The sequence below is a fragment of the Leuresthes tenuis genome, unplaced genomic scaffold (genome assembly GCF_036924035.1).
Source record: "Leuresthes tenuis unplaced genomic scaffold, fLeuTen1.0.hap1 SCAF_14, whole genome shotgun sequence".
Taxonomy (NCBI): Eukaryota; Metazoa; Chordata; class Actinopteri; order Atheriniformes; family Atherinopsidae; genus Leuresthes; species Leuresthes tenuis.
In genome coordinates this window covers 34267233-34281589 of record NW_027325368.1, presented here as the reverse complement: position 1 = coordinate 34281589, position 14357 = coordinate 34267233, and the positions used below count along the sequence as shown (strand labels likewise).

At 42.6% G+C, this 14357-nt stretch overlaps 1 protein-coding gene across 1 annotated transcript in view; it reads left to right on the top strand.

Annotated features, from left to right (window-relative positions):
* LOC140268308 (phospholipid phosphatase-related protein type 4-like) overlaps window positions 1-14357 on the top strand; it is a 107151-nt gene that overhangs the window by 14338 nt on the left and 78456 nt on the right. Inside the window, exon 2 of the mRNA XM_072363110.1 lies at window positions 12297-12482. Within this exon, the coding sequence (XP_072219211.1) occupies window positions 12297-12482 (186 nt within the window). The remainder of the gene's footprint in view (window positions 1-12296; window positions 12483-14357) is intronic.

The window sequence follows — 14357 nt, the reverse complement described above, 5'->3', positions numbered from 1 at the left end:
TAGAAGGTCTAGTTAGAAGACTAGGTCTTCAAACCTAGTCTTCTAACTTTCATACAGTTTAACTTACAGAAACAAATTATACCTTAAAATGTAGGGAATATGTCCTCTTTCAGCCAGTGTTACTACCAAAGAGATGACATTTATAGAATTTCAGCTATAAGCCTCCAAGCAAGGGAAAGACTTCAAACGCCTCCATTGACTCCAGTAAAACCACATCTTCCAGAGCTTTCACTCCATTGAAATAAAAACTACATTACCGCGTCCCTCTAACCCTTCTGGTGCTCACATTGTTAAGATTATTTTCATGGCTCTTATAGATTTCTCTGTCATAGTATCAAGGGTTGCAGGGTGGTGTGGTGGTTAGCACCGTCACCTCACAGCAAGAGGGTTCCAGGTTCCATCCCTGCCTGGGGCCTTTCTGTGTGGAGTTTGCATGTTCTCCCCATGTATGTGTGGGTTCTCTCCGGGTACTCCGGCTTCCTCCCACTGTACAGAAACATGCATGTCAGGTTAATTGGTGACTCCAAATTGTCCGTAGGAGTGAGCGTGCATGGTTGTTTGTCTCTGTGTGGCCCTGTGATGGACTGGCGACCTGTCCACCGTGTATCCCGCCTTTCGCCCGATGACTGCTGGGATAGGCTCCAGCCCACCCGCTACCCGATTGAAAGTATAGAAAATGGATGGATGGAGTATCAAGGGTGCTTACAGCGCTTACCTTCAGCCATCTTCTCCTCCTTGTCCATTTTTGTGTGTGTGTGCTTGTTAAGCTGCAGCTGTTTACAAACATTCCTATAAGTGCGAGGACATCTCTCTTCCACTCTACTGTTACATTTTACACAGCAGCCATTTTAACAGTTGCTAACTTGACCTTTGACCTTCTTCATAGAATACTGTGCTGATTAAGAATTCAGCAACTGGTTTTCTACTAAAATGGAAAGGTTTTAGCATGGTCAGCTATCCCCATTCAACTTATGAGCATTCTCACTGCTGTTTCACAGGAACAGCTTTTTCTAGTTTTAGTTTCATTTTCACCTTAAAACTTATTAGTGCAAGAATCATGTTTTGCTCTTCATTGTGTGCATCAAACGTTGAACATAACCAGAGTAGTTCACATGTACTTCATTTGGGGAAGTGCATGAGGGTTTTTTGGGAGGGAATAGAATCTCTGTGTCCTATTTCAGACACAAATGACTACTAGATCAGAGTTAAAAAATCTCTCGCTGGAACACAACAGGGCTGAACAAATTGGTAAAACTGAAACGGGCATTGAATAGGGTTAAGCAAATGAAGGCTAACATAATTTTCCTACAAGAAACTCACTTGGTTGAAAATGATATGAATAGATAAATTATATATATATATGTATATATGAAAATTATATAAAGAAAAACAAATGGCCAAGGCAAGTTCATTCTGCTTTCTTTTCATCTTGCACCAGAGGAGTAATAATATCAATTCATAAATCAATCCCTTTTAATCCATAATTGGCGGTGATTTTAATTGTGTGAGACCTGAATCCTCACAATAAATAAATCCAGTAGAAGAGAGAAAAAGAAAAAAAAAGCACATAAAAACTGGAATCCAGAGTCTAGCTAACTCTTATTAGCACAGTAAGCAGTAATAGATGCTTGAAGGATATATACCTCTCAAGCTTATGTGTAGTACGGCTTCCATATTTCAAAACGAATATTTATTCATTAAATGTATACAATGAGGATTTTCAAAATAAGGGTATCCATATAATGAATAGAGAGGAAATAAAAGACAGTTTGTCCAAAGCACAAATCCTCCGTGGTATAACCATAGTGATTTTCAGATGTTTAGTTACCTTATTTACCTGATGTGCTGTTGACGGCGGCGTAAAGAAGTTCAGAAAAGTAACGCACCTTATTCTGTTTTCTGGGTGCTGTATTTTCACAGTCTTTACAGTTCATAGGTCTGGGCATTGAAGACCGGTTCGTATTAACCTGGCTGACCCGGTGCGCCCACTCAATTACTGGGGTGGGGGTGACAGTGTTATTCAGTACCTTGGGGAGCCAGTTTTTCAGAAAACTGCACATGTTGGGGCTTTCGGTTTTCTCAGGAAAACCTGCCAGTCTCAGGTCTTCTTGTTCTTGAGTTTCATTGCGTAGTATCTCCATTGCTCCTTCCAGTTGTTTAACTTTTTTCTGGAAAGTGGTGACATCCTCCTCTGTCTGTGATATTCTCTCCTCCATTTTTACCAATTCTCCTTGAGTGGGACAGCAGATCTCCCTTGATGCTGTTAATAGCCTCCAGCATGTCGGCTGACTGTCGGCCGAAATCCCGCTTCTGTGAAAGTATCGCATTCAGTATCTCAGTATTTGATAGCACAAACATCCTTGTGGTTGTCAGTAGCATCATGGCTGGCTTTGGTCGTAGCTATGTTGTTTTGTGCTCTTGCCTTCGAAGATTATTGTCCAGGTTTAGAGTTTTTTGGTGGCATATTTTTCCAAACAAGGAGTTTAAGTTAACTTGTTTTTCAAGTACTTTTTCAGAAAGTTAGTGACGAGCCCAGTTACTGTCATACATACCTCGGAAGTCCCCCACAATCCTCATTTAAAAAAAAAAAAAGAAATAAATCGGGTGGATTAGGAGTAATATCCTGAATGGTGTCAAATAACAATTTGGGATTATCTCTGCTCTTTGAAACCAGGTTTGAGAAATAGGCATCTCTAACATCTCAAACTGAGTTGTTGAAAGAAACAAAATGATCCTTTAAGTGAAGTAGATGAATGTGTTAACGCGTTTTCCTTTGCAAGCGCTCCACTTCTCAACAAGAACACTTTAAACAGTTGTGACGCCCCGGTTATTCTTATGGTGCTCTAAGAACACAGATTTATAATTCTGTCTGTCCATAGGTAGATCTACCAAAATGGATTGTTCTTTTTCCCGAAGCGCCTGGGCTAGAAAAGGCCCAATCCTCAGCAATCTATCTCTCTCTCTCTCTCTCTCTCTCTCTCTCTCTCTCTCTCTCACATCCCTGCCATACACTCTTTTTGTTGAAACCACTAGAACCATGTCATGAAGTTCATTGACTCATGTACTTGAATACAATGCTTTATTGGGTTCTAGTAGCATACTTGAACAGGCACTAACAACTTGGCTAAACTCCAGGTAGCTGTATTGTTTTCCCTAATTCTACGCCTCCCTCTACGGTTAACATACTCCCTCATATACGCACTTGGTCAACTAGACTAGAAAAGCGCTATACAAGTACAGTCCATTACCATATACATTGCTTAGACTCCAGCGACTCCTAGTGACCAGAACAGAACTGCAGGTAAATCAAACATATCTCCCCCTTTTAGCTTACCCTCCAAGAGGTTCCCAAATAACCACTAATTAACATATCAACACAGCTTCAAAAATAAGATAGTGTTTAACAAAATATTAGCTTCTACTCAATAAAGCATTATCAAACATATCAATTTTCTCAACCAACTCAGAACACATTTGAGACGTTTTAACTCATTGTAGCTCAAAAAGCACAATCCTTTACTTTTGAATGATCGGGACCTTCTGCGGGATGAGAGAGGGGCCAGTGTCACCAAGGTGATCAGCGTTTGAGTCACAACTCTCTTCAGGTGTAACCTGGGTTGCACACTGCCTCTTCTTGGATGTGTCTCCTGTTCGTTCATGCAAGTGTTTCCTGTTCAGTCTGCACGTAATAGGATCTGGGCTCTGGTGCCTTGGCAATAACCTTGGCAGGAGTAGTTCAGCCCTTTTCTCCATCCAGTTTGACCTTGACCCTCTAGCCTGGCCGCAGCACACGTAAAGGTCTTGCAGAGTGACGTCTGTTATAGAAGAAACGACAGGAGTCTTTACTTTGGTAATCTTTCGCCCTGACATTCTGATAGTTAATTGAACCAGGCCACAGCTGTTTTGGCTAGATAGGAACCGTTGCCCTGATTTGACAACCAGTCATCAGCTGCACTGGACTCAAACAAATGACAGGATGTGGAGTGGCTCGATAGAAGAGCCAAGTGAGGGTCTGGTTGGCACAGAATACGTTTAGCTGTAGCAACAGTCATTACCGCTGCACTGTTAACTTGCGGATAGTGGGAACTAGATGTCACATATTTAAAGTTGTATCACTGAATCGCCTTAATTCAGCAGAAGTAAATTGGGTACTATGATTGGTTACTAACTCCAACGGGATCCCCCACCTGACAAAGAATCTTTTAGGGCATGAAATGACTCGTTTGCTGGTTGTGGTAGAGGGAAGTGCAATCTCAATACCACGTGAAAAGTAATCCACTATCACCAGATATTGTTTACCACTTTGATTACAAAAGTCAGCTGCAATTTTCTGCATCCCTTTTCAGTATTAGAATATTTCTGTCTCAGTCAGTCAGAGAGATATAGAGAGAAAGATGTATATATGTATTTATATATATATATATAGAATATATATATATCTATATATATACACATATTTCTCTCTATATCTATGTATGTATGTAGATGGATGGATGGATGGATGGATAGATAGAGTCTGGGTTTGGCGGTTGCCAGGACAACGGTACTTGTCTGACTGCATTGTCCCAAGAGTAAAGTTTGGTGGAGGAGGGATTATGGTGTGGGATTGTTTTTCAAGAGCGGGGATTGGCCCCTTAGTTATAGTGAATGCTTCAGCATACCGAGAGATTTTGGACAATTTCATGCTCCCACTTTGTGGAAACAGTTTGGGGATGGCCCCTTCCTGTTCCAACAACAATGTGCACAAAGCAAGGTCTATAAAGACATAGATGAGCGAGTTTGATGTGGAAGAACCTGACTGGCCTGCTCAGAGTCCTCAACTCAATAGAACACCTTTGGGATGAATGCAAGCCAGGCCTACTTGTCCAACATCAGTGTCTGACCTCACAAATGTGCTCCTGGAAGAATGGTCAAAAATTCCCATAAACACACTCCTGAACCTTGTGGAAAGCTTGCCCAGAAGAGTTGAAGCTGTTATAGCTGCAAAGGGTGGGCCGAACTCATATTAAACACTATGGATTAAGATTAGGATGACACTTCAGTTCATATTGACATGATAGTGTCACACAGTTGCTGCAGATCTGTCGGCTGCACATCTTTGATGCAAATCTCCTGGTCTGGTATAAAAAGTCGATCGTGGGGCAGACTGAGGGAGCTGGATTATGAGAACCTAGGACTCCGTTGTGAAGGGGTCTGGAGTTCTGGCGTTTTGCGGATCCGAGGTATTCCAAATTCTTGTGATCAGTCAGATCTAAAAAAGGTTTCTTGGCTCCCCAAAACCAATGGCACCACTTCTCTAATGCCATTTTAACTGTCAGAAGCTCTCTGTCTCTGATGTTATGATTTCGTTCTGCAGATGGCAAGAGAAAAAGGCACACAGATTTTGGCACGTTGAGAAAGCACCGCACCCAATCCGAGATCTGAAGCATCAACCTCTACAATGAATTGACGCTCTGTATCTGATGAATTTTCGATAGAAGTTAGCAAAACCAAGGAAGCATTGCAGAGCCTTACGGTTTTCAGGTTCCAGATAATCTCTGACTGCCTCCATTTTAGAGGAATCAAATGGAGATCTGATTAACAGACAGGATAAAGCCAAGGAAAGAGATTGTGTGGGCATGAAACTGGTGTTTTTCTCCTATAACATACAGATGATTCTGGAGTAGACGTTGCACATGTTCCACATGTTCGATCATAGTCTTCATAGAAATAGAAGAAAATCATAGAAAATCCAGATGGCGAAGTAGATGAATACAAACTTGTTCAACATGTCTCCTAACATATCATTGACCAGGTTCTGAAACACAGCGGGAGCAATTGTCAACCAAAAAGGCATGACAAGGTAGTAATAATGTCCTACAGGCATGTTAAAAGCTGTCTTCCACACATCTCCTTTTCTCATTCTGACCAAGTGATAGTCGTTGGCAGATCAAGCTTTGTGAAGATGGCGGCCCCCTGGAGAAGCTTGAATGCAGAAAAGATGAGAGGTGTTTGTGTATCTTGACGATATTCTCATCTTTTCCAAATCCCCAGCTGAACACAGGATTGATGTGCGCCAAGTGCTCCAAAGTCTTCTGGAAAACCGTCTGTTCATTGAAGCCCAGAAATGTGAATTTCACGTTCCTTCTGTGACTTCTCGGCTACATCTTTCAGGACGGGCAAGTAAAGACAGATCTGGAGAAAATACAGGCGGTGGCAGAGTGGCCCACTCCTACTAACCGTAAGCAGCTATAAAGGTTCCGTAGGTTTGCTCATTCCTACCGCCGTTTTATCCGCAATTACAATGTGATTGCCTTACCATTGACACAACTAACCTCGATTAAGATTCCCTTCCTCTGGTCTCCTGAAGCAGCCCAAGCCTGTGAACTACTTAAAGAAAGGTTCACTACAGCACTCATTCTCTCTCAACCAAACAAGCATCAATTTGTCCTGGAGGTGGACGCTTCTGATTCTGGAGTGGGAGCTGTGTTGTCACAGAGGTCGGACACAAAGGGCAAGGTCCATCCCTACTGTCACAATCATGCTTGGCTGTTTGGATCTGAGTCTTAGGTGAGCTGAGCAGGTTTTCCTGAGAGCCTTGGACAGTGCCTGGATTGCTCCTGCCTCAACACCTGTTCCTCATTGGTACTCATTAAGACGTCCTTATAGGAGCTGCGGGAGCAACCAGTCTTCGGCCAGATCGTCCCACTACTTTTAGTGGCATATCGGCTCTACATATGATTCCTCGTATAGTTCTCTAAGTATCTCTAACTATTCCCTGTTCTTCTAGTATCTACCTGCCTCACCTGCTCTTCCCTCGTCCTGGTTTCCTTGTACCTGCCCCATCATATCCTGGACATCCCAGCCAGCCATTCTCAACAACCTATCTACTCGCCTCACCGCCAACTCGGATCCAAAGCCAACACAGCCAGCACTTTCCCCTCAATTATGGACTTACTCCCTCACATAAATTCTCCACTGTCTGGATATTGAGCTACAGAACTTTTCCCCTGAGATATATTAGCAAGAACTGTAGCCGGTTCCTTCTCAGGTCCAGCTAGGTCAAATGTATGGCGCATTTCCTCTGAGAAACTTTTAAAGTTGCATAGATAGTCGATTGATGTGACCATTCTGAGGTACCCCACTAACGTGCTGGACCCGACAAAAAGGAGATAACATATGCTACCATAGCCTCTTCTGTGGGAAAAGCAGAGGGTCACAGATTGAATTGCAGCTCACACTGAAATGGATTGCTCAAGAACTGGACATGGAAAAAAACATCATCATCGTCCCGAGGGCAGGACCGACAACAGCATGTAGAAAATTAGATAGATATGGACAGGAAGGTCAGCACCATCACACATTAACTTCTGGAGGGACACTGTAATTTCATTGAGGACTGTACAGTGCTATCCTAATAATAAACCGTGGATCACCAGTGACATCAAAGACCTCCTGAACCAAAAGAAGAAGGCGTTCCAGGACGGGTATAATGAAAAGTGGGGGAGTGTTCAACAGGATCGCAAAAAGATATTACGTCAAGCTAAGGTAGAGTAGAAGAAAAGGATAGAGAGACAGCTGGAGAGCAATAGCCACATTCGGACAGAGATGTTCTAAGAACGCAGTTCTAAGACCTGTCCACCAGGAATTTTGTTATAAGAACTGCCCTTCCCCAGGGAAACTGTTTCATTTTGCATTCGCACGTGAGTCAGGGACCTTGACAGGGACTGATGTGACGCAGCCATCTGCGACAGACGTGTTACTTTAGTGCCACTCAACAACAAAACAAAACAAAACCTGCGAAAAGTAAGGATAGAATAAACAACACCATCAAGAAGCTAACATGGAGAGCGAGGAGGCCACCGTGTTCATGGTCTGCATGACGGTGATATTATTCATGGACGATCACATCAGGCGTCTAAGATGGAGGCTGGAAGAGCGCACAGCGAGAGTCAGGAGACGAAGAATCATGCAGCGGGCCATACTTCTTCCTTTCATGGAGGAAAGAAGGAGAGCAGAGCGCTGCAGACAAAGGAGACGACGTGTAAGTTTAACTTATTAAACATGCGGCGGTTGTGTCCGTGTCGTATGAGTTCCTGGTTCATATGTGAGAGTCATCTTCTTTGACACCATATGGCCTCTCGTATTGAAAAAAAAGCTTCTAGGTACTGCCAGACCACAGTATATCAGGATGGGGAGATGTGTTTCTGGAACGCTGGAATGCAGTACTGGGGCTCCACAGGGTACTGTTTTAGCTCCTTTTCTTTTCACTCTGTACACATCGAACTTTAGATACAACTCAGAGTCTTGCCACATACAGAAGTATTCTGATGATACGGCTGTTATGGCATATGTGCGTGGTGGACAGGAGGGGGAGTACAGGAACCTCATGGAGGCCTTTACTGAATGGAACAAAAAGAGCTGTCTTCTCCTGAACACCAACCAAGACCAAGGAATTAGTCGTAAATTTCAGGAGATCTAAAACACCATGCTAGTCAGTCTGCATTGAAAAAGAGGATATAGAGATTGTACAGTTCGACAAATACATTAGGGTGGTGCTTCATAATAAACTGGAGTGGTCTGCCAACATAGAAGCAGTGTACAGGAGGGGCCAGAGCCGTCTCTTCTTCCTGAGACGCTCAGGTCCTTCAATGTCTGTAGTGATATGCTTTGCATGTTTTATCACACTATCACTGAGAGTGCACTGTTCTATGCTGTTGTCTGCTGGGGGAGCTGCACTACAGACAAAAACTGTAGGTGCCTCGACAAACTGGTGAAAAAGGCCAGTTCTGTGATCGGTAGGGAGCCGAGCCCTCTCAGAACTGTGGTGGAGCGGCGGATGAAGAGGAAGTTATATTCTATGATGGTGAACAATAAACACCCCCTTCACAGCAACCTGGCAGGACAGAGGAGCAGCTGCAGTGAGAGGCTTATCTCACTGTGCTGCAGGACTGAAAGGTTCAGGAGGTCCTTTGTCCCCACAGCCATAAGGCTTTTTAACTGCTGACATGTTCTTCTCACAATAATTAATTCATTATTTTTTTGTTCTTATATACAATCATTCTAAATATTTTAATTGAGCTACATGACTATTTGAATTTCTCCCATGGGGGATGGATAAAATATTTTTTATTCTATTCTACTCTATGTTCGACTCTGTTCTGTTATTAACTGCTGACACAGGTGACCATATTTTGAGTCAAGGAATGGGTTTAACATCCTGCCTCTCACCCGATGACCGCTGGGATAGGCTCCAGCCCCCCCGCGACTCGACCGACGGATTAACTGAGCTGAGGTCAACTGGTACAGATAGCAGATATGAGAGGGAGAAAAAAGGTTCAGATTAGCCTGTTGCCTTTGCTGCTGCATTACCTGCGGAGATAGGACCAGTAGATGAAGTGTGAGCTTCACACTTAACAACAGCCTCTTGCAATAGAATTGCATCAAGAAGGGCTGAAATGTGAGAAAGCCTCTGTGCTTCCATAATGTACCAAACTCATGTACTACACCAAATGCATAATATCAATTAGTGTTTAAGTTGACAATTTGACCTTTCACTTTCTTACATGCCTCGGTGAGAGCAACCAACTCTGCTGCTTGTGCTGAAAAAATGTGAAGGAAGCCTCCCACTAAAAAGCATGTTATGTCATGTAACTACAGCAAAACCAACCTGGCTAGCACCCGTCTCAGGTGACCGCCAGGCTGAACCATCAACAAACAACTTTTTAAGACTGCATTAGGGAGGGTCGTATCTGTCAGATCTGGTCGTGGGGTAAATATTCGCTGTAGGATCTCAACACAGTCATGTGGTTCCCCATCATCTACTGTAGGAAGAAGAGTTTCAGGATTCAAGACATTACGGCATTTGATCTTGACATTAGGTAGTTCAAGTAATGTGTTATGATATCCACCTCTGTGCAGACAAATGAGATGAGCATGTATGATGTGAGAGACAGCATGAGGGACCATAAGTGTTACATTAGAATACCCGACAATACCACGTGATGCTAACACTGCTTTTTCAGCAGCAGCTACTGCCCTCAAACAATGATGTAGACTGGCAGCGACAGGATCAAGCTTAGAAGAGAAATAAGCAAACGGCCGAAGTTTTACCTCCACGAGGCTGGCACAATACAGTCATAAATTGGGTAAACGGCAAGTTGAGTCTTGCCAGGCCCAAGGTTGGGGCCTGAGACAAGGATGTCTTCAAATCTTCAAATGCTTTTTCTGCATCAGTAGTTCAAGTTGATTTATCATGTGCACTTAATGTTTTCATATGGACCATTAAGGAAAGGGGTACCTGCTTTTATGAATAATTAGGGATCCACTGCCTACAATAAGACGTCATTCCTAAAAAAACTCATAATTAGTTTTTTTGTTACAGGCTTTGGCAGCTTCTGTAATGCAGCGACTCGATTGGGAGAGAGAGATTTACCCCTCGACATGATCACGTGTCCCAAATAAGTCACCTGTTTTTGTGCAAACTGAAGCATCTGTCTACTGACCTTGTGCCGTTGTCTGCCAAATGTTTGAGTAGCGCCACTGTATCGTTTTTACAAGCCTCCTCTGAAGGGCTGCAAATAAGTAAAGCATCAACAAACTGTGCAAGGGCATCCCCCCGGGAGAGATGTAAACACCGCAGCCTCTCATTCAGAGCTCTATTAAACACGGCCGGACATTCATGGCATCCCATCGTGCATCTTGTTCACACATATTCTCGCCTGTTAAAAGTGAAGGCGAACTAGAACTGACTGTCGTGTTCATAGGTGGAGCCTAAGTGGGTGGTTCGTTTTGCCAGAGCACCCGGGCTATAAAAGGCCCAGCACTCAGCAATCTCTCCCTCTCTCATCCCTGCCATATACTATTTTGGTTGATCTTTGGCTTGTTCTACACACCAGCTATCACCGCATTACACTGATCAGGCATCCACACTTCCATCCATCCATCCATTTTCTATACCCGCTTAATCTGTCGGTCGGGTCGCGGGGGGCATCCACACTTACATTACTGAAATGCTGATCCTCAGATGTTTATTTATTCATAGCTTATCCTATATTTTTATACAATAAATGATATTGCTTGCATTTTGCGTATCCTTTCCCACTTATGTCACGGCCTACTAAGCTCGCTCGTGACACGGTGAATACTATAATTTATCCAAGGAGAAGTCTTTGAAACAGAGTCTAGTCTCTTTTATTAGGACAGACTTTTATTTAAAATGGAAAGAGGAGTGATTATTAAAAACCTTTGTTGAGAGACCAACATAAGTGGATGAATAGATAAACAGAAACGATAATATAAATGATAAATATATAAATTGAAAGTATCAGAAAATTTCCACATGGCAAACAAGAGAAATACACAAGAAGAAATAAGTTAAAACAAATACAGTGATCAAAAATAAAAATGTCTTCAGAACAAATACAGTTAATATTCAAACCCAAAGTCAAAACAAGATCCAGTGTGTGACTTTTGGTATCTGTGGGGGCAGACATATGTTAGGTGAAATGAATAGAAAACATAATCTTAATAAAACCTCTAAGAAAAAGGTCAGAGTTATCATAAATGTGTATGTTAAAATCTATAAACATGCTGTGGTAGCACTGTTGTGATCAACAATATTAGGTATAGTAACAATAGATATAGCAATTCTAATAGACAGAAATATAAAGAAGAAGGTACACAAGACACTCGGAAAATACTAATAAAACTGAAACCCATGCATTGATGACAAGGGAGTGATAGATCAGATTTTTGATATATGCAATCACATAGTGAGTATTCCTCACTAGTTGTGTTCCTTTTCAGCCTGCTTTAAAGATGATTATGGTCATCTGATGACATCTCTACTCGTTTTACATGAATATTCGCATATCCAGGGTTGGAAAACCTGGATTGATTGATCAAGTTGACAGGCAGCATGTCTTTGCAGGATCTATATTGTCAATGTTCGTTCAGCCAGATAACAAGATGATACCCCAGATATGTTGAACCAGCTTTGTAGAACAGGCTCCCAATAAGAATCCAAATTAACTGATCGTCAGTTAAGTTACATAAGTTACGTCACAAAATGTAACAGAAAAATACTAGGGGAGTAATTCACACATAACATTGATATGTTTAGTTCCCAGCAGACTCATGGAAAGCAATGTCAATGGCACAGTACTTTGATTGCTTGCATTTACTTCTACAATAAAAAAAATTAAAAAAATTTAAAAAAGTGTCTATTTACTCATTCTAGTAATTATGCTGATATTACTACACGAATGCACTGGTTTCATTTGTTTTTTAATACTGGTCTTCATTATTTGCTGCAGCTACCCATCCTGATCTCCTCAGTCATCAGCCTTTATTTCCTGGAGCTGACTGATATTTTCCAGCCGGTGCATTCTGGTTACAGCTGTAATGACCGCAGTCTGTCATTGCCCTACATTCTGTCCAGACAGGAAGTCTGCCCATTACCTCTGCTCTTCAGCTTGGCCTTCACTGCCCCTACAGCCACTGTAAGTAAGCCTTCACCTTTTCAGTCTTCACACTGGTCATCACCGTTGTTACATTTTGTTAACCCACTTTCGAGGACTCGATTAAGGGAAAAGTCTCATTAAAGATGTTTGCATAACACAGTGATTACAGCAAATGCACCTGTAACTGTCACAGTTTAGGTTTTTTCTGTCACAGTTTATGTTGTTTCTGTCACAGTTCATGTTTTGACATTTATGTTTTCGGTTTCTTTGTTAGGTTTTCAGGTTCTTGTCATGTTTCTCCCCTGTCACGTTAGGTTCACTCATGTCACCTGTTTCATTGTTCACAGCTGCACCTCATTCACTAATCACTCCCTCCACAGCATTTAGTCTCCTGGTTTCCTTTCACTCTTTGCAGAATCCTCACCAACCCTTCATGTTGCGATCACAGAAGCTAAGTCTGGTTTCCTGCCTCATAGCCTTGTTAATTTAATCATAGCCATAGTCATAGTATTTATTCCATAGGGTTGTTTTTTTTCCATACTCTTGTTTTGTTTTCACAGTCTTGTTAATTCACCATTTAAATATTTTTGAATTCGGTTCTGCTGGGCTTTTTGTTCTTGCTCCCTGTGTTGGAAATAAACCTTTTGAACTTAAAGAACTGCATGTGGGTCCTACCTTCCACCGTTCCTGACAGTAACCCCTGATTACTGGACATATTAAATCAATGAATAATAATTTTATTTACATTACTTGATTTATATTTAGGTTACATGATTTCGCTTTCTAAAGCGCACTTCACTCTGCGACACACCCTTGTCTGTGGGGTTGTGGAATTGCCAATCAGCAGTAAACAAAGCAGATTTCATTATGGCTTATGCCAACCACCTGTCTCTTGACATCCTGGCTCTCACTAAAACCTGGATTAAGCCTGAAAACACAGCTACCCCGGCTGCACTTTCAACCAACCACACCTCTCGTACATCTGGGAGAGGTGGTGGAACGGGCTCATTTCCAACAAATGGAAATACACCCAACTGCTACCTGAAGCTAAATACAATACCTTTGAATAACACGCCATCCTGGTAACTGCACCGGTCAAAATCTATATGATTGTCGTATATCGCCCACCAGGACAACTCGGTAACTTTCTAAATGAAGACACCTGGCTCTCTTCTATCCCGGAGCATGACTGTCCCATAATTGTCCTTGGTGACATGAACATCCACCTTGACAGTCCTAACTCTTCTGATTTTCTGACACTAATGCACTCGTTTGAGCTACAACTACTCAGCAGTCCTCCGACCCATAAAGCTGGCAAAGTGCTAGATCTCATTTTCACAAGAAACTGTGCCACAGAGGGCCTGTCTGTCACACCTCTGCATTTCTCTGACCAGTATTTCATTCAGTTCAGAGTGAGTCTCCCCAGAAGACCATCTGCTTCTACCCCTATGGTTTCCTTCCGCCGCAATCTCCGCAATCTGTCGCCCACCCACTTCTCCTCCGTTGTTGCCTCCGCTCTTCCAACCTCCAGCACATTCTCCTCCCTTCAGGTTAATGATGCCACGGAGTCCCTTTGCTCTACACTGAGCTTATCTCTGGATAGTCTGTGTCCTCTATCCACCAAACCCTCCCGATCCTCCCAGTCTCACCCCTGGTTTAATGATACTCTCCGAGCATTGCGCACCAATCTCAGAGCTGCCAAAAGGAAATGGCACAAGTCAAAAGATCCTGCAGATCTAGCTAAACTCCAGGCGCTACTGTCATCATTCGCATCCAGTGTTGCTGATGCAAAAAAGTCTTTCTACATCAACAAGATTTATAGCACTACTGACACCCGGAAACTTTTTTCCACCTTCAAAACTGTACTTAATCCTCCGCCACCTGCTACCAATCTAACAGCAGACACCTTTGCCT